The 24,342-nt window shown below is 37.5% G+C and overlaps 1 protein-coding gene across 3 annotated transcripts in view; it reads right to left on the reverse strand.

The window, feature by feature from the left end:
- The window catches only part of PTPRN2 (protein tyrosine phosphatase receptor type N2), a 647,850-nt gene that overhangs the window by 394,642 nt on the left and 228,866 nt on the right, over positions 1–24,342 (reverse strand). For all 3 annotated transcript variants that reach the window (XM_065050472.1, XM_065050473.1, XM_065050471.1), the window contains 2 exons: positions 19,961–20,123; positions 5,562–6,036 (listed from right to left, as the gene is read on the reverse strand). In XM_065050472.1, coding sequence (XP_064906544.1) covers positions 5,562–6,036; positions 19,961–20,123 — 638 coding nt within the window. The remainder of the gene's footprint in view (positions 1–5,561; positions 6,037–19,960; positions 20,124–24,342) is intronic.

Consider the following 24,342-nt stretch of genomic DNA (forward strand, 5'->3'; position numbering starts at 1 on the left):
AAAATGAGGTTTTCCTTCATGGAGAATATCTGTTTTCCAAAAGACTGCATACATATTCATGCAGCCACCTTTACAGAAAACACAATATTTTAAATGGATGTTAGAGTTTATGAGAAGGTGAGCCATGCCAGGCACTGGGAGATAGATACTTGCCACTACAAGCCAGGAAACTATCCTAGAGAGAGGAGTATAAAATTGTCACCTTTTCTTTACAAGAAGAGTATGGTTTCCTTGTCTAAACCGACTCAAAATACTGAAGACAAGTGTTAAGGTAGCTTAACTTTTTTTAGCAGCACTAAGATAATGCAAACAACACTGCTGTTTACTAGAGATTAGGTGTCTTTGGTGATTTGCTTTTTGCAAGGTAAATAGCTATACAGAGTTCTGGACAAAATAAGAAAAGAGACACTTTGCCTTTCAATCAAAAAGCTCCTCTTCAATTAGAAGTGGATATGGATATACGTCCATTATATACATGCGTATGTAATGGAGGAATCTTCTAAATTGTATTGATTAATCTTGGAAAACAATAATTACTGTTTTGATTTGTCGGCGATGAATGTTTTGTCTGTCAAATTGAGGAAAGAAATGTTTAGATTACATTCCAGGCCACGAAAAGCTGACAGACTTACATTTTCAGGAAAAAAAAATAAGCAATTTAAGCTGTAGAAAATACCAGCACTGCTAGATTACCACAGAAGCCTTGTACCTGCTTACGTATCATTTCTATTCTTGTGTTTTATAGAACTATCATACAATAACCTGACAGGAAAACGTAAATTATTGAAATGGAGCTAATAAAGTCAGCAAAGAAAATACAGAATATATGTCAGTTCCAAATCAAAACTAAAACTTTTCAACTAAATGTATAAAGACATATTGCAAAGCACATCACAGTAGGAAAAAGTGTTCTTGGAACACTGTTTGTTTACCTGACATCAGTGCATCTACAAAAGAATGAAGACTCTGACGACTTCAGTGAATTTCCTTTTCAAGAGTTTTTGCCATTTATCCATTGATATGAATAGCTCATGATATGCAGCAGCTAACAATGTGAGTGAGATTCTGAAGGTTTTTTCCAATCATCTGGAATAATATTTACAAATGTTCATAATATTTTTTAGTGAAGATCAAGAATGCACCTCTGTATTTCTAAAGCCCTTGTAAATGTGGAATGGTCTTAGAAAATACCTTCCTCAAGAATGAAAGGCTTCTAAGGCACACAAGCATCTTTCATTAACATTCAGTTTTAGGCAGAAGAAGAGAACATGCCCCAAACAGCCAACTGATTAGAGCTTTGCACATGAGTTTCCCAGAATCCAGATTAGTTTCCTAACTATTAAATGATACTGACCGCATTAAGATCACTCGCTTATTTTCCTACAATATTTTTGAAGCATTTTTTTACTTGTTCAGCTTCAGAACAGAAACCACATTTCTTCTCCCCTAGAAGACATGGAAGCCCTGCTTTCTAGCTGTAACACATTGAGAATGTCATTCAGTTACTGTGATTTTCAAGCTATTAAGAAACATCTTAGGAAGAAAATGGATTTATGAGAAAAATTCAAAACCATGTGCCTAGTAGCACTATTGTTTCAAAATTTACACTCTCAGATTCTCAAGTTTACCCAGTGCTAAGGTTACTTAGGGTCCTGAATATTCATCTCTTTTCTGAAAACAGGAAAAAACATCTTAAAATACTTCAAAAGAGTGATTATTCAAACTATGGAGTTTTTAACAAAATGCACAGGGAGATGTTTCAAGCAAATTCTAGCAAATGGAACAGCACAAAAACAATTGTGACATTGAGTAAAAGTTGTACAATGTTAATTCATTAATGATGAAAAAGCTAGTTCGAATTACTCTAATTCAGCAGTAGATTCGACCCAAAAGTAGCTCAAAATTCTGATTTGAAAAATCAGCAACTTGAAGTTTCCAAGTTGAACGCAAGATTGGGCCTCAGAAAAATAATTTGCCTCTGTGTTCTCCTCTTAAGTTTTATTTAAGCTAGTCAACAGCCATTACATCAATATTTGAAGACAAATCTAAAATACAATCATGTTTCAGGACATATATTATTAAAAGACCTATATTAACATAGCACTACTGGATATTTTTGCTTATCTCAGTTGTTTCACAGCCAGTTGTCAAGACCAACTACTGAGCTACTCAACATAGCCTTCTCATTTCTACCCCATTTCATTTTTTCCAAACTAACTTTTCTCTTTACCTATTTTCTTAGCCAAGCCAGTCTACTTCCACAGGTTTATAGTCAAGAGCAAAGCAGTATCAATCTCAGAAAAAGTGGAAATGGGGCAGGGAATCACAAGAAAATGAGTAGTTACAGGCCCTACTCCAGAGAATACTGACAGGCTCACTACAGGTCTGTCTGGTTCATTAAATAAACCTGTTATAGAGGAGCCTCCTGCTCCTCTGATGCTGCTATTCCTGCCCTGGTCAATGCCACCTGAGCAGAGTTCATTGAACGCACTCCCAAATACTTTTGTCAATGTGAGTAAAACTCAGGCATTATACACTACCTTTACTGAACAACTGCAGGTGTGACTTAAAATGCCAAGGACCAAAGGTGATAACCAAATCCAGTAAGTATGAGTAACACCATGTTTTCAGTATACTGGGAGGAACAGTCACCAAAATGCCTGTAACAGCCTGGTGAAATGGAAGGCTACATAAAGAGTTTTGCTAACTTGATGAGGTTACTGATATGACATTAATACATGTCCATGTTAAATACAGATGTTTCTGCTTCTTGTTATGACACTTATCCATGCTTATGTATCATCTGCATATTCCTGTATAAGGCTGATCTATTTACAAACACCAATGTGTAATAAAATCAGAAAACATTGTTGGAGAAAGACCAAAAAGCAGATGGATACTGCAATGGCACATTGCTTCAGCAGCACACATACTTGAACATGCATGTACCTGTGCACAGCCCTTATACTATCCCACTGACCCTTTCTAAACTAAATCGACAATGCTCAGCCACATTTCATATAGTTTATATGGCAAACCAGATTTCTCCCATAGCTCCAGCTTCTGGAGAAGGCAAGTTGCCTTTCATAGTTGCCTTGGAACTATGATGACAGTAAAGGCACATATATCTTAGATGATGCAATTTCTTATATAAGCTTCACCAGTAGAATCCTCCTTGTAGGTAACAATAGCAGCTTAGAAAGGGAAAACAGTTTTTTATTGTATAACGTATCCATCATGCTCCATACTCTGTTGACACAACTGCCAAAGCCAGCTTGCCTGAATGGTAGCAGTCCCACAGGATAGCCTGTCGTCTTCTACCTCGTCACCCTACGAACCATGTATTAGTTATCCTCAGCAGCTGAGAACTGTATGGATTGATGACCACACCTTTGCAAGATGAAGAATGTACAAAAATATATTTGTTTTATAAACAGCAAAGTTTGTTATTTTTGAAAAAAAAATAAAAATCTGAATTTTATGGCCTTTCCAAAGTAATGGAAGTATCCTGTGATATTTAACACAAAAAGAAAAGCGAGTAGACTAGAACAAATCACTTAACACTGAGCCAAATTCTAAATGTGGCTGGTGCAGATTCCGCTGTTGCAGTGTCTACAAAGGCAGTACCCACGCACATCATGCTACTCCTAGAGGTGACAGTTTCCAAATCTGGGAGAAAAATAGCTACACTTTTCCTTCTCTTGTATTTCTCCCTCAGGGTGCCTTGTTAGCTAATTTACCTGCCACTGTTTTGCAGCAATTCTCAGTGCTAATCTGCTCAGTACGTTCTGGATTGTTCTCTCAGTCAAGTTTCTTTGTTTAATCCTGTGCCAGATGCAGCAGAGAACTGAGCTCACATGCTTTCCAGTTTTTGAACACTTCTATGGTTTAGAAAGTGAGAGAGAGAAACCACCCACTAGTGTACAAAAATCCTGAAGCACCAGAGAGACTGGAGAAAGGTTAAAAGTAGAAAGAGATGGTGCGGTCAGCCTGGCAAATCTGAATCCAAACCATCTTTATTCCAACAGACAGCACTTTAAACAACAAATACACTGGGTCTGTCCTCAACACTTCCTTATGAGACTATTAATTGCCTAAAAAACACTAAGGAAACCATATTATTTCCTACTCAAACAATTCATAATTTTATGTCTATGCAGTATTTACAAGCTATTGCAATGGACCAGGTTCCTAAAGGACACATTATGTACGCAAAGTCAAAGCAGTACAACGCAATGAATTGTGAAACCTGTTATTCCCTCTAAGTGTTAAGCATTTTTTTCCCGGCTGGCTCCTACCAAGAAAGGTGAAGTGGAACAGCTGGAGGATAATGAAACCAGCATGTTCCTAGTTTGTTTTGAGTCTAGCAACAAAATTGTCTAACCTGTGCAAGAGACTTACAGTGCCACCTGGATTTGATTTTACATTATACTTCATTCCTTGAAACCTATTATCTCTGGGCACCATACCAAGAAAGCTTTCACTTCTGAGCATCCTTTAGATTGCAAGTATTATCTTTCCTCTGCTGCAACTCTGACATTTCTGTGTGTTCTGTTTTAAAAATAAATAAATAGATAAATAAATAAAAGAACATCACACTTTATGGATGACAATAACTACAGAAGGGATTCAAAGGAACCCTCCTACATATCACCAAAATCCATTGGGATAGTCATAACCACAGTGTAACACATGTAACTGCTTGGCAATAGCTGAGGATTAAGTACTTCATTTTTCAGGCATTTTGAACCACTGGAAAAATACCAATAGTTTAAAAAAACAATGAAGGGAATGAGACTTATTTTCTAAACTCTGCCTGATCCCCAACCATGATGTGAAAACCCATGTCGTCTAACAAAGCAGAGCTTAAAATGTGGCACAGTATCTTCATTTAAGTATTTGTCAAACAATCACGTACAAAAGAAATCAGGATCTGGTTCTAGTTTAGCAGCATTAGCAAAAATAAAGAGGAAAATCCAGCAAATGTGTTGTTCGTTATAGAATGTCCAGCCAGAAGCAGCTGTAACTTCACCTTCTTTTATTACTCTGTGTCCACCTGTCCACGTAATTAATTGACTCCTCCCCTCTTTGTATTCTGCACCAGAATTTCTCTCAGTGTTAATTTCTATGTCTAACTTTGAATTCTACCCATAGTCTCCAAATTTCTAGTTAAATACAAAGAAATAGAGCAAAACCAGGCATTTCAATATTACCTATATGTAGTGTGGGGTGCATGCATAAAACCAGATTTGACAGCAAAGGTATACCTATAATTATGTGTTGTTTGTAAAAAGCTTTGAAAATATCATGTTACATAAATGCTACATCTTACTGAGTGCCATATATTTCTGCATGCATATGGAAGGTGGGTTGAAGAATGTGGGTAGATGTTTGCAGGGAAAGAGTAGTTAGAAGGGTGAACGTTATTACTGTGAGTATTATGGTAGATAGAAATATGCCAACAGTAGGAGATACAGTAGCATGTCGAATTCTTTTCCTTTTTTCTCAAAAATGCTCAGTAAACAGGAGGGAAACTTAAAATAAGTAAATATCAACTTTACCATCCACTACACTCAGAGGGTCCTTTGGATCATCCGGGGAAGCAGATTTATGATTCATTATCTCAGGGGTTGGCCCCAGCACTCCAGACGCAGGTCTTGGCTGGAACACCTTCTTCATTTTAACATCATCTGCTTTTTCTTTGGCAAAAGTTCCATCAAAAGGACTGACTTGCGAAGAGTAGAATCCATCAGCGTAAATGTGAGACCCTTTAGTCCTGCTGTGGGAGCTTTTATTGTTGCTTTGTGCTGACAAGTTCTGAGTGATGTACGTGTGCATTGCAGCCAGCAGGGTTTTTTGGTCGAGCCCCATTTCTGACTCTGGTGAGAACCTGTCTGGCTGAGGTTGGTTGAAGGTCCTTCCATGGAGATTTTCAGCATGCTGTTGATGTGGTGTTGACACACGGGCCAAAGGAGGTGCTCTTTCTTTGGGGTTTTGCATCATGTAGTACCTGATAGGATCATTATAGATGTAGTTCTAGAGAGAGAAGAAGGTGGGAAAAAAAGGATTGGGTCATTATTGCTTTGCAATGACTATGGTGTAGGAATCACAGGCACTACACTTAGTGTTTTACCAACCAGGAAAACAATAAGTAGAATCTGTAATGTGTATGCAGACTGCAAACCTCACACTACTAAGTTTGCTTTAAAGAGGTACTATCACGTTGGCACAAATTTTGTAAAACAGTTTATTAAATTATTAAATAGCAAAAAAAATATTAGAGGAAGTATGATATACAACTAAAACTTGATGTTAACTATGTATGTACTATCTGTATTCAGTTTGACAAAGAAAATTTAATAAAGCCACTTGCCCTTTGGTTTTTACCAGACTTGTAAGAATAACTTTTTTTCAGGCTACTTACTGAAAACTAGCAAGTCAAATTAAAAATGTCGTTTTTTATAGAACACCCAGTAATTGAAACAATTCCTTTGTATATAGAAAATACATAGTTTTGTTCCAAATGCAATTTTTTTTCCACTAAATTAAATCCTTAATCAATATGTTCTCTGACAGTATAAAGAAATGTGAAAACAGCCTTTAAATTGGGTTTTAATTCGTTTATTATTTTCATGTAAAACTACTCAGCAAATTTGACAGGAATGTAAAAAATATTCCAATCAAGCTAAAAGCATATTTTCATTGAAAATGTGGTGGGAAAAAAAAAAAAGCAGAAAGGTGGGCTGGCACTAGATTTTTCTATTTTCAAAGATTCACCACATGGGAACCCAGCATTGCAAGACAATATCTGTTATTTTCATTGACCTTCTTTTTTGTTGTTAGTTGCGATAACAAACTCATACAAACTCATTTATTAGTATTATATTTACCACCATTTAATCCTAGAGTCATTTCTGTTATGATCACGATCTGAAGGCAGGACTTTTTCTTTTCAGAAACCTCTTCTGTCCTGCAAAATAATCTCAAAAATAATTTTCCTTCACTCTCTGCTGAATGCAAATTTGAAATGAAATGTTTACTTGCATCCAGAATTATTCCAATTATATTCTTTGTTTGTAATTCTTTCAGGACGCTTTGCTGAAGTTGCATCCCATACTGTATGTATGCTGAAGAATTAGTCCTACCTCTCAGCTGTGGTTTCTTGGTTAAACTGTCACACAAACTATGTTATGACATGGGAAGCTTAGGAGAGTGATTATTTCAGCTCTCACTGCAATAATTGTAGTGGATCACTAGTGTCCCCGTGCACTGATACCATAATGGTTTAGGACAGAAAATGCTGCAAATTACATATAGATTGCATATACACCCCAGAGGAGAGCAATTAGTAGAATTTGGCCAGAAAAATAATGATTTCCTAATGGATTTTGTAAAGGCAAAATAAGTAAGGCTGACAAGCTAATCCAGAGATGAATAAAAACTTTTAGATTTTATCTAGTTCTTTATTTATGGACAATAATTTTTCTCTCCATCTGAACAGTTTTATTTCTTCTGATAACAGTCAGTTGATTTTATAATATATATTCATAACCCTTGCTTTCCAAGAGGTTTATCCTCCCCTTGAGAAATGATTGAAGAGGCTCATTCCATGGTTCCATATCACGATTTGTAGATTTATGGCTTATGCAACTTTATTACAGAAAAAAGGCACTTTGGCTTGTGATCCACCAACGCAAGGCTTTTGACTTCTGCAGTCGGTCTTTAACACGGAAACGCGTTTTGTTAATGCCAAGAAATTGGGCTAGAGTAAGACGGTGTCAAAGAATATAGAGCTGGAGATCAGGCAGCTTTGTGTATGAAATATTTCAGTGTCCCCAGGGAACTGCATCAAACAGCAGCAACGTAGTTGCGGTTCAGTGCACCAGCTGCAGGGTTTGCACCACACTGATCAACACCAAGAGGGGAGCCAGTTGTCAAAATACGAGCTGAACGCTGTTTACATACTTAATAGCAAATCCAAGATGTGAAAAACTACTCGTTTTGTGTATTTATCTCTCCATTTCAATGGGTCTTTGCAGGGGGTAATTAACTCTTTAATGATACTCACTCCCTAGAAGAACCTGCAGAGGATGACACGAAGTCCCAGACACATCAAGTGGTTTGTAGAGAATACATATAAACTGTCGTCTCCCTTTCCCACCCAGGTACTCCTTACCTTACCAGTATTTGGAGGACATGGGGACAAGGGAAGGAAGAACAGGGAGCTAGGAAAGGAAGAAACATGGTAGGGGAAGAGGACAATCCCCATTCAGTCATGGAAAGGCATTAAGTCAGCAATGTTGGATCTCTGTCCCACATCCAGCTGCCTCTTTTACCTCTAAAGCTTTACTGATAAATCAAGTCTTAGGGGGAATAAAACTGCTAGACAGTCTCAAACGACTCATGAAAAATTAGGGTCAGGAGATGTAGGCTGGCTTTTGATGAGCTATTTAACAAGTCCAAATACCCTTTAACATCAACGGATCTGTGATTTCCTGCTTTTGCAGACAACAAGCACATCAAGAAAGAAAACACAACAAAAATACCAAGTGACCATACACAAATTGGAAATAATCAAGTGCCAGTCCCGGGCTCAGAGCTGCTCCCCTGTCAAGAAGGGGCAGCCTCTCGGCAGCTTGACAGGTCACACTTTGGGTAGGAAGGGATGAAATATTAAAAGTTCTCATTAAAGTACAGCACCGACAGCTCAGCTGTCTTCACAGTGCACTCCATACCAGCCCATCAGGTGCAGCTTAGTCTGACTTAATTAAAGGGGTCTCACAGCTGTGTGGCATGGCAATCCCCAGCTTGGAGGGGAAAATATCCCCACCCCAAACTCAAACAAAACACAGCACCAAAAATATATGTGCCAAACACAAGGCAAAATCCAATAAAAATGCAGCATGGATAAATACAACCCTTGTGCTAAGTGGCATGAGAAAAAAATGTATATATATTTTTACAGAAAAAAAGATAGAAATATCTGTTATATGTAGTTTAGAATCCAGTGGCAATTTACATCAGAGCATAATCTTATTTGAAGTGTTTGTGCAATCCAAACTCCTGAACATGGACATTGCTAATTTGACTTAATTCAAAGTTAAATGCCATAATCCATGGTCAGTGAAAAGAAGAATCTGTAAATTCCCTTGTGGGTGCCTTTGGAGAAGCTGCTGACGTTATGGAGAAGGAGAGAGAAACAGGTAGCAAGAAAAATTTAAAAATAAAAATAATTTCTAGATTGATTAAAATGGATTTATATAAAGTACTGTCAGTAACTGAAAGAAAAAAAAAGGGACAAACATTAAGTGCAATGTGCAAAACTACAAAAGAATACTCTAGTTACTATATAACTGTTTTGTGGCAAATATGTTAAGAAATGGGTCCCTGTTACTATCAGGATTTTTTTTTAATAGATAAGATACTATTCAGTTATCTCATGTCACTGATACAGCATCTTTTAAAAGTACTGTGAATTGCTAAAAAACTCACTTTAAACAAAATATTTCTTCGTCTGCACAAGATTTTCCTCTTCACTACCTTTCAAATAAGCTATCTCAATAATTCACACATTATCAAAAAACCCCACGCACTAACCTTTCTGAAGATGGAATTCTTTGGGCAATGTCTTATGTGGTTTAGGTATGTAAGTAACTGACATTTTCTGCACAAAAGTTCACAGAAGGGCACATTAAATTACACCCTGCATATGTGGTGTGCAATAGTCTATGGACTACAAGTTTTCTCTAAAAAAACCCCCCCAAAACAGGGGGGGAGGGCAGGATTAGATACATACTACCCAAGGCATAGATAAATGCTGTTCAATTTATCCACTAAGGGATAGATTGATTTGAATATTTTGCCCAAGTGCAGAAAGAATGGAATTAAATTTATGACAAAATACTTCCTTTCTTGAGGATATGTTTGCTAAATCTTGAAAGCATATAGAGCTAACAAAAAATCCCCTAGGAATGCATAAAGAAGAAATCTTCCTCTCTCAGTTTCATTTAGCTTTTTCTGTTTGATGCATTTTCAGATATTAATTCCTGTTTGCTACCACCTAAATCTGGTTGGACCATGATTCCACCTACAGTACTTAATTTGCTGTGGCTATTTGAAGTAGTGGTAGAATGCTCTCTGAAATTCGAAAGGAAAGACACAAACGCACACTGGAACCAGTCCCTCCCTCATCAATGGTGAGATAAAATACCATTTTCCACAGACTACCAAAAGTGAAGCGTTCTCATACTTTAACTCAATCCATGTACTGGAAGAAGTTTTGCTTTTTCTACCAGAAGCAGTCTGTGAATCACACACCCTTGCCTCATGTAAACTCACTTTATGGGAAATACCGTGTACTTATGTGAACGCCTAACTGAACAGGGGTATGAGTGGCACTGCCTGATTGCTAGACTGGAGTGTGGAATGTGAATTCGAACACCTACTTCTATTTTTACTTTGAGAGAAATCCAGCCAGCAGTAAAACCTGAGGACTGAATCAGTGCCATGGAACATATTACTGCAAAAGTCCCTGGGATGGAGTTGAGCAAAGGGGATCTCCACTTTACAAGCCTCTGTGTGCTTGTAGACGTGATGTCACACACTCTGCAAAAAATTCAGTGTTAGATTTGTCTGAAAATAATAGGTAAAGCCAATGGAAAACTCAGTTTTCTGAGTAGCATTGGACCAAAAGCCTTTTCTACCAACTGATAACAACCTTTTCACTTACTATAGATAATGGTATTATACCATGCAAGAAATCACTGCATAAAAACCGAGAACCTGGAAGATTAATTCAGAATCCAGAAACTGTTAAAAAGGCCAAACCAGTGATTCCTGCAGCAATGGGATAGCATCAGGCCATGGTCTTTTGACAGATTCACAGGCTTATGGCAACAGGCACCATTAAAGTCCTATCATCTGACCTACTATTTCACTAATAATTTTCTGTAACTATCTCCTATTTTCTTTCTGAGAATTAAAAGGGCTTTGAAACCATTTAAGAACTACATCAGAGAAGTAAAGATGGCAAAGATAGTTAATTAACACCCTGTAGTTTGCAGTGTCAAAAGCTTGATCAAGCAAAAAGGGTCCTCAGAGTCTCCTTTGATCAAAACTAGTGAAGACTTCGCTTCCTAATTCTGTTTGTGAAACTGCAGTGTAACAGGTTTGTCTGGGATCTGACTGTATGCTGTTCAATAATCTACATTGCTGTAATTTCAGTTGACAGAGATTTGACTGTGAGCAGCATGTTTTACCACTCTTAAACAAAACAACCCTCCAAAACAAAAGAAGAGGAAAGTAAATACATTGGTTTCTTTAATGTATAAGTTACTGTTTAAGAAATTCACTTCTAAGTCTCAAATGTTCCCAGCCATTCATGGTCTCCTTCGGGATGCTCTTAGCTGTGTGCCTACCCTTCAACCTTCTCCGACAGATCCTCCTGCATGAATAATTTTTATCATTAATTGATGTTTCTTATACTGTGGAGAAACTCACTAGGCTTTAGTTTTCATAACTAACTGCTAGTTGTTCTCTCTGTTTCTGACAAATCTCCAACCTATGGGTTAAAACAAAGTTTCTAAAGCATTTCCTTTGGTGTAGAAGGAGTGCTGGATTGTCTTACCTTAGAATTCATCATTAGCTCATCACAAAGAGAAATGTTAGTTTTATCTATTGGGTTACATGATAACATGTTTTTTCTCCACACACAATGGAGTGGAGAACGACATGTGGATGAACCCAGATAACTTGATCAATGCCAAGGGGCCTCTGTCCCAGCTCCTCCCCAGGCCATCACAAGGAGCCATCACCTGTGGTGTCCAGAAGTGCCACCCACCAGGTGGGTCAGTGAGAGAATCTCTCTGGATCACTCTGCAGACTGAAGGGGTTGCTGCCTACAGGGGTGCGGGACTCCTTACGGGATGCCAAGAAGAACACCTTGTCATTGCATGAGGCAAATTATGGGATGTTTAGAGAAAGGACCAGAGAGGGAGTGATCAAGATGGGTTAGAAATAGCTGTGGTAAACAGCTATGGTAGCATCTAAGCAGGCTGGCCAGTGTACTTGTCTGCACACACCTTGTGCCTGATCACCACAGTCTGTCCTGTCTTCCCCATAAACTCAATTTCTATCTATTTTTCTGGGTGAGAAGCTTTCTATTCTGTGTGAATGCATGTGTATGGTGGTCTGAGTGCCGACAACCACAGTCAGACCATGGGTCCCGTGGTGCCTATTGGCAGTACCTGCTCCACCTGGCTACTGGCCAGATGTGAGGACATGGAGCTGAAGCAGCCTCACCTCTGTCAGGCTACTGGGTTCAGCAGCTCCTGAACATTACTATTAGGAACCAACAAGTGACACTCGACCCTCAGTGGATGGTAGAAATTGTGCAGCATGGCCGTCAGTGCTGATATATACACCAGGGTTTATCAGCTTCCTGAGAACAGTTTGCTCATATGGCAATAAGTCTGTTACTTAAGTTTTCAGTGAATGATGTTTAAACACATTTTCTGTAGGCATATGCTGGTATATTGAGCTAACTCATTATCTAAAGATGATTTACACAGAAACATGAAGATCTTCATCTGCCAAAAGTTGAGCACATTAGCACCAATTCCATATATTTATAACTGTAACATGTGAATCTAGACACTACTTTTACCCAAGGAAATGCAAGTGGCTAGAGATCTGAAGGATTCACATCGATAAAATTTATAAAATTATGACCATGAGCCAGCACTGTGCCCTTGTGGGCAGAAAGGCCAATGGCATCCTGGGGTGTATTAGAAGGGGGGTGGTTAGTTGGTTGAGAGAGGTTCTCCTGCCCCTCTACTCTGCCCTGGTGAGACCACATCTGGAATATTGTGTCCAGTTCTGGGTCCCTCAGTTCCAGAAGGACAAGGAACTGCTGGAGAGAGTCCAGTGCAGGGCAACGAAGATGATGAAGGGAGTGGAGCATCTCCCGTGTGAGGAAAGGCTGAGGGAGCTGGGGCTCTTCAGCTTGGAGGAGACTGAGGGGTGACCTTATTAATGTTTACAAATATATAAAGGGTGAGTGTCACAAGGATGGAGCCAGTCTCTTCTTGGTGACAACCAATGGTAGGACAAGGGGTAATGGGTTCAAACAGAAACACAAAAGGTTCCACTTAAATTTGAGAAGAAACTTCTTCTCAGTGAGAGTAACAGAGCCTGGAACAGGCTGCCCAGGGAGGTTGTGGAGTCTCCTTCTCTGGACACATCCAAAACCGCCTGGACACCTTCTTGTGTAACCTCATCTGGATGTTCCTGCTCCAGCAGGGGGATTGGACTGGATGATCTTTTGAGGTCCCTTCCAATCCCTGACATTCTGTGATTCTGTGAAAATTGCTTTACAGCTCCATTGAAAGCAACCAACCATTTCCTGGACAACTGCTTGAAGTAAGGTATTTTTTTTTTCTTTTTATGAGAGAAAAAAAGTGTTGCACTATTTTGAAATGTATACACCAGCACACTCACACAGAAGTTAGATAAAATATGTTTAAATGTTTGTGAAATCTATCCTCTCATTTGGTAAGTATGATCTAAAAATAAAGATGGAATACACTTTAAAATGTGTACCAGTTCCATCATCTTGTATTTACTGAGCTGTGTGTACTGAAGTACAGTGAGCAAATACTTGTAAGAGAAACAGCAAGCTTGGAGGAGAAACAAAACCACCAAATACTGGGTAACGGGCAAAAAGAGAGCTGATTTTTGAAGGGGTGGAATCTGAAAAAGATGCAAATCTTATTGTCCAGTCAGTATTTGCAATTTTTGAACTATCAACCTGTGTTTCATCTGGAAATTACTATAAATTAATGAATTGGCCTTTAAATAAGCCTCCAGACCTATGCTTATAATTTACATCATTTTCACATCTTCAAATCATTTTCCATATAATTAATCTCTACAAGATTGCAAATCTTTACAAGCTGTGTGATAAGGAAAATTGTGATTCCTAAGTTAAGACGTGAAAATTCTGTAACTACATTGTACATAAACTGATAGGTTTTTAGGTAGAAGTAGGTGTTAGGTCTAAGAGCACAATACTGGCACTAGAATCTTCAGTTGTTAAATTATTAAACTCAAAAATTAAATGACACATTAATTTGCCAAACTGTGTTTTTATGCCACGAACAACCTGATGTGTAATTTACTAGGATTTGTAGCCATGATTCTCTTACATCTTCAAATGTATGGGTACAAGCCCTCCCAGAAAAAAATTGCTATCTAGACTAAATTCACGCAGAATGACAAACCGGATAGAATTTATCACATCTAAATGTATACATTTAAATTAGAATGGATGGATCACAACTTGGAAATTCTTTTTTTTCTCTCCACTGATCATAAAATTAGTTTAGGCTGACTTGTACCAATACAAACATCTGTATTTGGTTAAATAAATTCTGTTCCAGTGCTTACGTTGAGGGGTTTTGTTTGTTTGTTTTTAAGAGGACTTTAATGTTTCTGTTTTACTGAAAAGAGCCATGAAGGGGAGAATAACCTAACAGATTAAATATTTATCTGGGATTCGAGGCTTACATTTTAGTCTACTTTCTACCAAAATAATCGTGCACAACCTCAGAAAAGCTACATAATCTGTCTATGAAATAGGGGGTCTTAGTTCTTCCCTACTTTGTAACAGCATTAGGTAAATCAATACATCAACACTTGTGAGACATTTTGATTTACTCTAATGGTTGCTGTGCAGATATGGCAATAGATGGGAAATTCTATAACTTTGGGGAGAGGCTCCTTTATCAATTATTCCTGATATTTTTATGAAAGTGTTTATTCACAGAATGAATTAGATTTTTCTTATACATAATCCCACATATATTAAATATTAAATCTTACATTTATATCAGCAGAATTTAAATGTATACATTGCAGAAAGGTTTTTGACTTTTCAGCAGTCAGCCATCAAATCAATTTCTGATGTTCTTCATTCAGTACTGTATTTTAATCAGTGCTAGATAAATAAGGGTCCTGCTTTTTTAATTAAATCTTTAGATTAAAACGAGGAATGACTGCATAATTTCTTACTAGTAAATCACAGTAATTATTATTTGCAGATAAGTTCAGAGTACACGTTTGAGCACTTATGCGCTCAGATTTTCTAAACTAAATAATGATCCTTTTCAATATTACCACACATCTTAATTCTTTCAGGAGATCAATTACAAAGCATCAAACAATTGATTTTCAACCCAGCAAAGCCATGAGTGCTGTTCCCTGAATGTCAAAGGGTAAAATAGGTGGAAGGTTCCCTCTTGTACCACAGACTAAAATATAAGCTTTACCAAATGTCCTGTCTAACCTTCGTACCCTTCTAGATTTCAGCAAAGTGACTCTGCCACAGCAGTTTGTATTTGCCCTTTCAGTACCACTTTACTGCTGATGTAACAACTAGCCACACCCCCCTGCCTGTTCCTTCTTCCCTTCAAGATTCTGCAAAGACCTTTATTAGTGACTTATTTGATGTAAAGATTCTGCTTTTTTTCCAAACTCTTTGCTTTAAAACTTATAAGAATACCTGAGACACAGAGAGTTCTCCAATCACAATATTTATACATAAAGCCTACCTTGAAAATGAAGGCAAGTAATTCAAAACCAAAGAAAGAGAAAAAAAAAGCAGAAAATGGATTAAATTCCCTGAAGACTCTGAGAGAATCTATTTTCTCCTTGCCTATGTTATGAACTAGGGTCTGAATGGCACACCAGCCTTAAAAGATATAGCAGCAGGTAGGACTCACACCTGAAGACCTCAGAGACCAAGTCAGGGGGAAGGAATAAGAGCAACAACATGCACCTTCTGGCTCTAAAACCCTAAACCATAAAACAGAGAGCCCTGCAACAAGAAATGCAGCACAAGCATAAGCGTAGCAGGCAGCTTGCTTATTCCTACAGCCTAGAAGATTTCCCAGAGGAGCCAATGGACCGCCCAGCCCCAGAGTGGAGCATGTCCAGCCCCATGGTGTGGTGGACACGACTGCAGCGCTACTTTGCCAAAGATGTGCACTTTTGCCAGCCTGACGCATTGAAAGATTCACAATTCAGGCTACCAGAGGGCAAGAGAACATGTGAAAATGATAGCTTATTCAAGACAAAAGCAAGCAGTTCCAGCTAAAAGGAATAGCTAGGTCAAGGAAAAAACAAGGGTGAGTTTATTTTAGTTTCTTCCTGATTTTGAAACTTTTAAATAAATTTGGATCACATTTCCAATCTTTTTGGTTTCAGCGATGACTAAAAAATTATTCTTGGTCTGATGAAAACAGTATAATTGAAATCTCATGTAACTATTCATCTGTAGACATGAACTTTTTAACAAACTATAAGATCCTTCCCTCCCGCCTTGGCTAATGGCTGGTGAAAAGTAGATAACAGGCATTTCTGTTTCCGTACTGATCATTTTTGCTGCCTCTTTATTTTGCTTTGTTGTAACAGACACTGTGGACGCAGAGTTTTTTTTCCTTTTTCCACATCCTTTATTTAAAGATTTCCTGAAGGCACACCTGCTCTGCACACACACACCGAGCTCCCCACAAGGCTGCCAGCAGCGGCAAAGCAAGCAAGAGCTCCTTCTATAGCCCACCAGCTCCAGCAATAACCTCTGTGCCACCCCTTCGAACCCAACAAAACTCTGCTTCTCAGCCTCTGTAGGAATGTCAACAGCGTCATGTTTTTTTCAGGGTTTTGTCTTTGTTGGTTTTGGGGTTTTTTTCTGGGGTTTTGTTCTGGTTTGCTCTAACTGGAGGGGAGAAGAGCAGGAGAATTCACATGTGATTTGAAGTCTGCATTTCTTGCCTCAGCAAAGAAAACAAACCAGCTTTCTCATCATATGTATGTGCCTGGTTAACTCCAGGTTTGGTAGAAAGGAATAACAAGTGCTGACAATGCAGCATTTTGTGAATGGTAAAAACTTCATTAAGCCTAAGGGGGGAAGGGAGAAGACAAGAAAAACAAACACGCATCAGCTAATGCTTAAGTAAGAAATGCCACCAAGTGCCCATTTTCTGAACAACTCTTTTCGGTTGAACTAAAGTGAAATGTTCTTTACAACTGTAATCCTCAGGAAAGATACCACCAAACCTCCCGATTTACTGCTATTTACCCACTGGCGGAGTCATTATCGACTGGCGAGATTATAGCCTGCAGTAGATACTGTCTAAATACCAAGAAAAAATCATGATCTTTAAGTGTCTCAAAAAAAAAAAATCACTCAAAGAAGCTCTTGCAATAAGTGGTAGACATTACAGGAATTTTGGTCCATCACATGTTGTAAGGTTAACACTGTTATTTCTGTCACTGGTCAGCCTCAAGCTGACACTTCTTTGAAGAAGGGAAATAGGAAAGGAGTTACCTGTTTTAGGGTTTTCTGTGTTTTATTTTACAACTTTATGCATAACTGTATGTGTACTCTCTACATGGTAATGTTGAAGCTCTGCAGTTTCATTCTGATAATATATGTGGAAGATAGGAAAAAACCACTGAAAGTCTGTAAACCAGTTTGGGTAAAAATATTTAAGACACTAAGTAACACGTTTGGACTGTAACAAATATTTTAGATTCTCTTTGTCTTTTTTCTTCCTGTCTTTTACTCTTGGTCAGAGTCCTCTGATGACAGTTTTGTAACAAATCAGAATTCACTCAAAGTCTGCCTAGAAGCACTCAACTTCTGCAAGATGCAGCTATACTTCCTAGCAGGTAAGGTATCAAAGCAACCAGAGCAGTGCTACATCTCCTTCACCCCAACAGCAAGAATGAAGTGACAGAGGTAAAAATATACTTGAAAGAAAATTCTTTTTAAGAAGGGCAAAGGCCCAAAACTTGCAATTCTAAATTTAAGTAGGTAAAGTCCCTCTGTCTTACCCTTATTTTTAATCAGAAAAGTGCAAGAAAGCTGAAAAGATAAGATCTTGCTATAATTATTTAATGTTGGTTCATATCCATATAAGAAATACAAAAATAACGTACCAAGATTTTGTTGGAGCATAAAATCAAAGGTCACAAGATAGCCATTTTCAATTTCAAGTGCTATAACAATATCAAATGCTGTTCCTACCGTTCCTTCCTTCCTTCCTACTCTTTTAAATTCAACCCATTTTACTGTCTTTTTCCCTGCCTTCTACTTCCTGGAGTAGCAAAAATCCTGGTTTCTCTTTTGTTTAAACATTATTCCACTAATGACTCAATGAATCAAGACATAAACACTTCGTCCCTCTTATTTCTTTTTAAAGAATAGTGGTTGCACTTGATTTGCAAAGGATAGGGAAACTCTTCCAGGATCAATTAAAATACATGACTGATTACTAATTTTTAAGACAATTTTCTTTTTTGTTTCTTTTAATTTTAGATTATAGGTAACACATCTGAATGTCTGTTGTTTTAAAATGCTCCTTAGTAAACAGAAGAGTACGGCTTGCTCCTATATGTGCTTCATTTCCAGATTTTCTCCTCTTTATCCCACTTCCCCAGGCTTCAGAGTACCCATCTCCATGGCAACACTCGATAAGGTTGGTGGGTGGTGTTATCACAGCAGGCTTCCCCACAGAAGGTCTCAGCCATATGGATTATTTATGAACTTGCATGACAGCACCAGACCCAGTGAAATACTTCTTGAGCAAGTTTTCTTGTCTCTGAAAGGCAGCGATTCAAAGCAGGGCATCCTCCCTGCAGTCAGCACCCCGGAGTAGAGACTGGAGGAAAAGTACCACGAAGGTGGTCGCTCATCCATCCCTAAAGCTGCCTTGCTGCTGCCTGCAAGTTTCTCTTCCCCCAGATGACCACCTAATGACATACGTCATAAATCATGTGCTATACATGTCAATCAGTGAAGCTGGAAATTTGGATCTGCTGACAAGAATAACAACATTCCAGTTATACCATGACTAACTAAGTAGTTGATACAACTGGTAAGGCTGTTGGGAGTTGCCATTGCAGATATACTGCAGCAGTGCTGTGTCTCTCGCTTCTTATAGCTCCTGGAAAAAACTAGCAATGTGGCTTTGGCATTATATTTGCCTGATTTTTTTTCCTAACACATCATTATATCTTTTAGCTAACATTGTTGCATTTACACTGTATTCATGCAAATAGCACATGCCAATTTTTTGAAAGCTTCCCTATAATAGCAGCCTATTTCTTTAAAATAAATAGATTGCTTTGGATAAACATATTTTTGAGCAAAATATTTAGGGCTATAAGACCCTGTCATATGCAAAACCTTCATCCAAACATTATTATAAGTTTATCAAGCTCCATCTTAGAAAAAGAGAGGTTTTCTCTAGGAAAGAAATAAAAAATGGTTTACTCCTCAAACAGGCATTTGTGTGTGTGGTGTTTGGTTTTGGGTTGTTTTTAACACAGTAAATACTCAGGATTTTATAGTTAAATTTATCTTCCTAGCTATATGTATATTTATAATGTATACATTTGAACCTTAATTGATCTCTGTAATCTTCTTTTATGATAATAAGAAGAAGGAAATGTTGAGGCACAATTCATCAGATTTGTCAAAATCTGCTCGAATATCATATTAATTATACTCTAAGCACTATAAACACCAGCAAGATTTCACAGGGTATTTCAGTCAGCTTTTTGGAGAGCAGCAGTTCAAATGCTGCATGAAGGATTCCAGATCAGCCAGTGAAGATGTTACGACCTGTATCCCCCTCTTCCTCCTCTCTCACATACAACATGTCCCTAATTAAGGTAAAATGCTGTGGATTAGCAGAGCTCTATTGTCTACAATGCTGAATCTGACCCTACTCATTTGAAGAGAACTTGGCTAGTTCAGTTACGAAAATCAGTTGGAGGAGGTAGCAAGAAACAAGGTCTGGTCTCAGCAAAGAAGGGAAAACTGAAAAACAAAGAGAATTCAAAGAAGAATGATGACAAAAATCACAGAATGTGGGAACCACATTAAAATTACTACCTTGACAGAAGCTTTGTCCTTCATCTTCCTTGGATGCAAATCTGTAGCTGCAGGCTGGGAAAGAATTCCAAGATATCTAAGATATTGCTGAAGAGACTTGGCCAAGTTCACATCATTTTCCAGATCGTAATTTCTTTCTTTCTCTGCGTTCTGTCCCAAAGTCCTGCACAGCAAAAGCAAAAAAGAAAGTTATAAGCCCGCACAACATACAAAGTTTCCAACTAAAAAGGCACCGTTTCATAGTGCAGGCCAATGAAGTTAGTTCCGTACCTAACAAAAAAGTCACGCAAAAGCTTAGCAACCACAAAAGTACAGAAAATTCAATGTCTCAGCAAAAGCAGCCAAAAAATCTTGTACTATTAACAATTTATTGCATGAATCAAAGTTAATGATCCAACTGTAAATCAAATAAAATGCCCACATCAAGGCAAAGCCATATTCAGAAGAAAAGAAAATGCTTGTAAAAGGAAAATATGCATGATTAAATTGCACCCCAAAGAAATTTGAGATAGTTCTAAGATTTTTTTAAAGTTGCTAGATGATGATTATGAGATTCAACATCAATTTGGCCCTGCACCAATTTACGGAATGCAGTGAGACTATCGGGTGTGCAGAAATAACTGAGCAACTCAGTTCCAGCAAAAGGCTTAAAAAGCGAATAATGAGATGGAAAACGTGTCTCTTCTGATCTTCTCATGTGCCTGGGATTCACATAACAGTGGTGTATCCTGACTGTTTTAGACAGATCCTGGTGACATTTGCAAAGAAAAGCTAAAAATGTGATTAAACATCAGCAGTGTAGAAGTGTTTATATGGAATACAGACCGCTGTGTGCAATGAATCTGAAATATTATCAGCTCTCCTCATCTATCTCAACAACTTGTCAATGATGACAACAATTTAAAAGTCAACACAAGTAACTATTTCATTCCTCATATAAGAAAGCAGAAAAAGGGTTCCCAGTTTGCTTCCTTCTTTGTGAGTGACACATGGTTTTGAAGGAAGTCACCTTTTTGGCATCAATATTTCCTACCCACATGCCCACACACTTCTTCGGTGAACAATAATTCCAGGTGGAAGAGCTTTTCCAGACTAGAAAGATGAGGTTTCATTTCGCTCTCAATATCTCTGTGCCACCATCAGCAAAATTTTATTCTACCAGCCCATGTCAAAATGCCTTTTGGGGAGGCACAGCTTGAGAGACTACCATTATTTCATTTCCACAATCTTGGGTTTAATTACATTACTTTGTGCACAAAGTCACAGACTTCCATCTACGCTCACAGTTGCATCAAATGCACGTTCTGACTAATTTAATGCCAATAAATGTAATTAATAATCTGATTTGCTGTGGTGGCATTGCAACCAATCATGCTCACAAGGTTCCTCACTTTGAAGTACCAGAAAAACCCTCAGCCTCTCCCTAGTGTAAAACTATCAGCTTCCCATCAGGTACACAAATTCTCAGAAAACAAAGGTTTATTACACAGAGCACTTCAGTAATCTTGATATAATCCATCATAATTCTTGCTCCCTTCTCATGTTGTTCATATTTTTCTCTTATTCCAGAGCTTTAAATTCTGCCTTATGGTGGATATGCAGGGAACACCATCCATCTCCTTTTCAACTTAAATCCAGACTAAAACTGTTCTGTAGTTTGAGAAAGAGCTGAGCAGGATGCTCTCTGCTCCAATAGACAAGAACTAATTCAAAGAAGCTCTCATCATAGAAGGTATCCCACTTCAAACACTCATCTTTCATTCATCAATTAATTCTAACACCCATCTTCTCCTTTCTTCACTGACTTTGAAAAGAAAGGAAAAACAGAAATACCAGACCAAATTCTGCCCTGAGGATTTCCACTGGAACTAATGGGAACCGAACAGATAAAAGACAGTATTTAGGTTAGCTTTTTACACCATTATTTACAGTATATAATCACTCACACTGGTGGCACAAGCAAAATCTGGGGTCTAAGATTCCTCCTTTTTCTTATGGAAACAGTAATTACACTCAAATTCCACACTACATGTAATATTTTATGATATAAACTTTTGAACAATTAAAATGTAAAATGATACCAAAGTATTACACTTCGCTTGATGACAACTTTAATAAAATCCTACAAGTACATCTGAAAGACTTAATATTTTTGTAGTTCACCAGTATATCACTGCTGTTCACCTTGTTAACACAGAAAGTGCAATGCATTAAATGAGCTATTACTGCAACTGAATTAAAATATTTCTTTTAAATTTGACAAAGTGATATTGGAAAATGGATTAAAGAAATATATAGAAGCACCTGGTGAGTAGAAGACGTGACTTTCAGCTGTGTTCTTGTGCACATTTTTGTAACTATTTCCAGTTTTAACTTATTCTGAAACAGCACTTTGCATACAATTTCAGGATGTAAAGACAATAAAGTATATCATTATTTATCCACAGAAATAATGATATATTTCCTACAGAAACCAGTGCTTTAGAAGCTTTTGTGGGGAAATATCTAAATCACTGCACCTCATATATTATACTTTTCTAGAATGTTCTCAATTAACAGATACGACACTTCTTAGAATAAAGTTTCTCCCTTTTAAATGCTGTGAGAATCTTATTACTGACCTAGTGATGGTTTTGTTATAGAAATAATGCTATACCCCATTTTGTACATTGAAGTTTGCTGGAAACGTTTCTGGTTTTGCCTAATTGCACCGATGAACACAACTGACATTTATTCCCTGTGTGCAGAATGGACTTTTTTCCTTTATCTTGGATCCTCTTTTAAGAGTGGATTTTTTTGAAATTTAATAAGGGCCCAGGAAATACCACGTACACTCCAGTTAGCCAGCAAAGAAAGAACTTTCATCTCGAAATCAAGCTCCCCGTTTCAGCATTTTTTTTAAGATGAAATCCGTGTCTTCTGTTCAATCAGACTTCATACACACTAATTTAGCCTAAGTCAATTTACCTTTCAAGTGTCTGAGTCTATTTTCTTGCTCTCACTAGCTCTGTGGGGATTAATGACTCATTAGTATGACTTCATATTGTCTTATTACACACGTTACCCTTAATAAAAGGTCTTCCTGCCTTAATGTTTCTTTGATAATTAGATACCCACACTAAGTTGCTTTTTTAATCATCTAATATTATCTGATAAGATTTTAGCAAGTGCATGGAGCACGCTGAGCATATAGCAAACTTTATCAGAATCTGCAAGACGCCAGAGAAAAAGTTCCTACTGTTCTCTGACCTACAGAATATATTGCAAATGGACAACCAGAAAAATCAATTAATGCTTTAAACTGTTGGCACATAAGATAATGCTTTCAGAAGCACAGCTTGGTAACTTCAGAAAATCTATCCACAATAGGAAGTGCTATAAGTGGAACGCATTTGAAATTCTGATTTTCTTAAGGTGTCAACAGACAAAATGGGGGGTTTTAAAATGTATAGTTCTAGTTAAAAATGCAAACCAGCTCAAACCTGATCACAACAGGAACTCCTAAAAATGATCATCTGTTCTCAGTCTAAAAGCTAAATTATTTTTTATATCTTCTTGCATATTTTATTTTTATATAACTATGAACATGGAACACTGCAGAATATAGTTTAGACTCATGAAAGTCTGGCCTATTTTGTCTTACTCTCTTGAATAAAAGTTTTAGATACATTCATTCTAAAACAAAAATCCCCCAGATGATGTTCAAAATGGTTTCTGATACCATGTACAGAGAGCAATCCATACAGTAATGGCATTTTGCATACCTAAGCTGTGAAAACAACCACATGTTGTTATCACTTTTTTGATAATCTATAGATCAGCATCATCTTCAGAATTTAAGTTGCTACTTCACTGCACTCCTAAAACGTATTGTCCTCTAATTGTAAGGAATATTTTTGAATCGGTAAATACTTGAAATACGGGGTCAAATTCTATGAATTAAATAAAAACAAACTGAGTTAAACACAGCTGAAGCCACTGGGCAGTATCAAATACACAGCATTTTTATTTCCGTAAAAGAGCAATCTAGAAAAGAAATGGTTTTGCAGTATATGCAAACCACATAGTGCAGTATATGAAGATTTCAAGTCCAATGTCTTGCCCCCCAATGCTAGAAGCTCAAGTTGTTTCTCACTGTGAAGAAAATTTTCTGACAAAAAGTACTTTATATCAATTTCACTATTTATCATATTGCATTTCTTAAAATCATTGTAGGGGAAAGCAAAATTTACCATTTTTAATGTTCCTAAAATTTGACGCATTTCAAAACGTCCTGCTGGGGTATGTGTGTTTGGGTTGCACTTAAAACCCTGTAGGACAGAATAGACCATGTAAAAGAGTGTGTTTGTATGTGTATCTGTGTACCAAGATGATATCACTCT

This window comes from Columba livia, chromosome 2 (assembly GCF_036013475.1).
Source record: "Columba livia isolate bColLiv1 breed racing homer chromosome 2, bColLiv1.pat.W.v2, whole genome shotgun sequence".
In the NCBI taxonomy this organism is placed as follows: Eukaryota; Metazoa; Chordata; class Aves; order Columbiformes; family Columbidae; genus Columba; species Columba livia.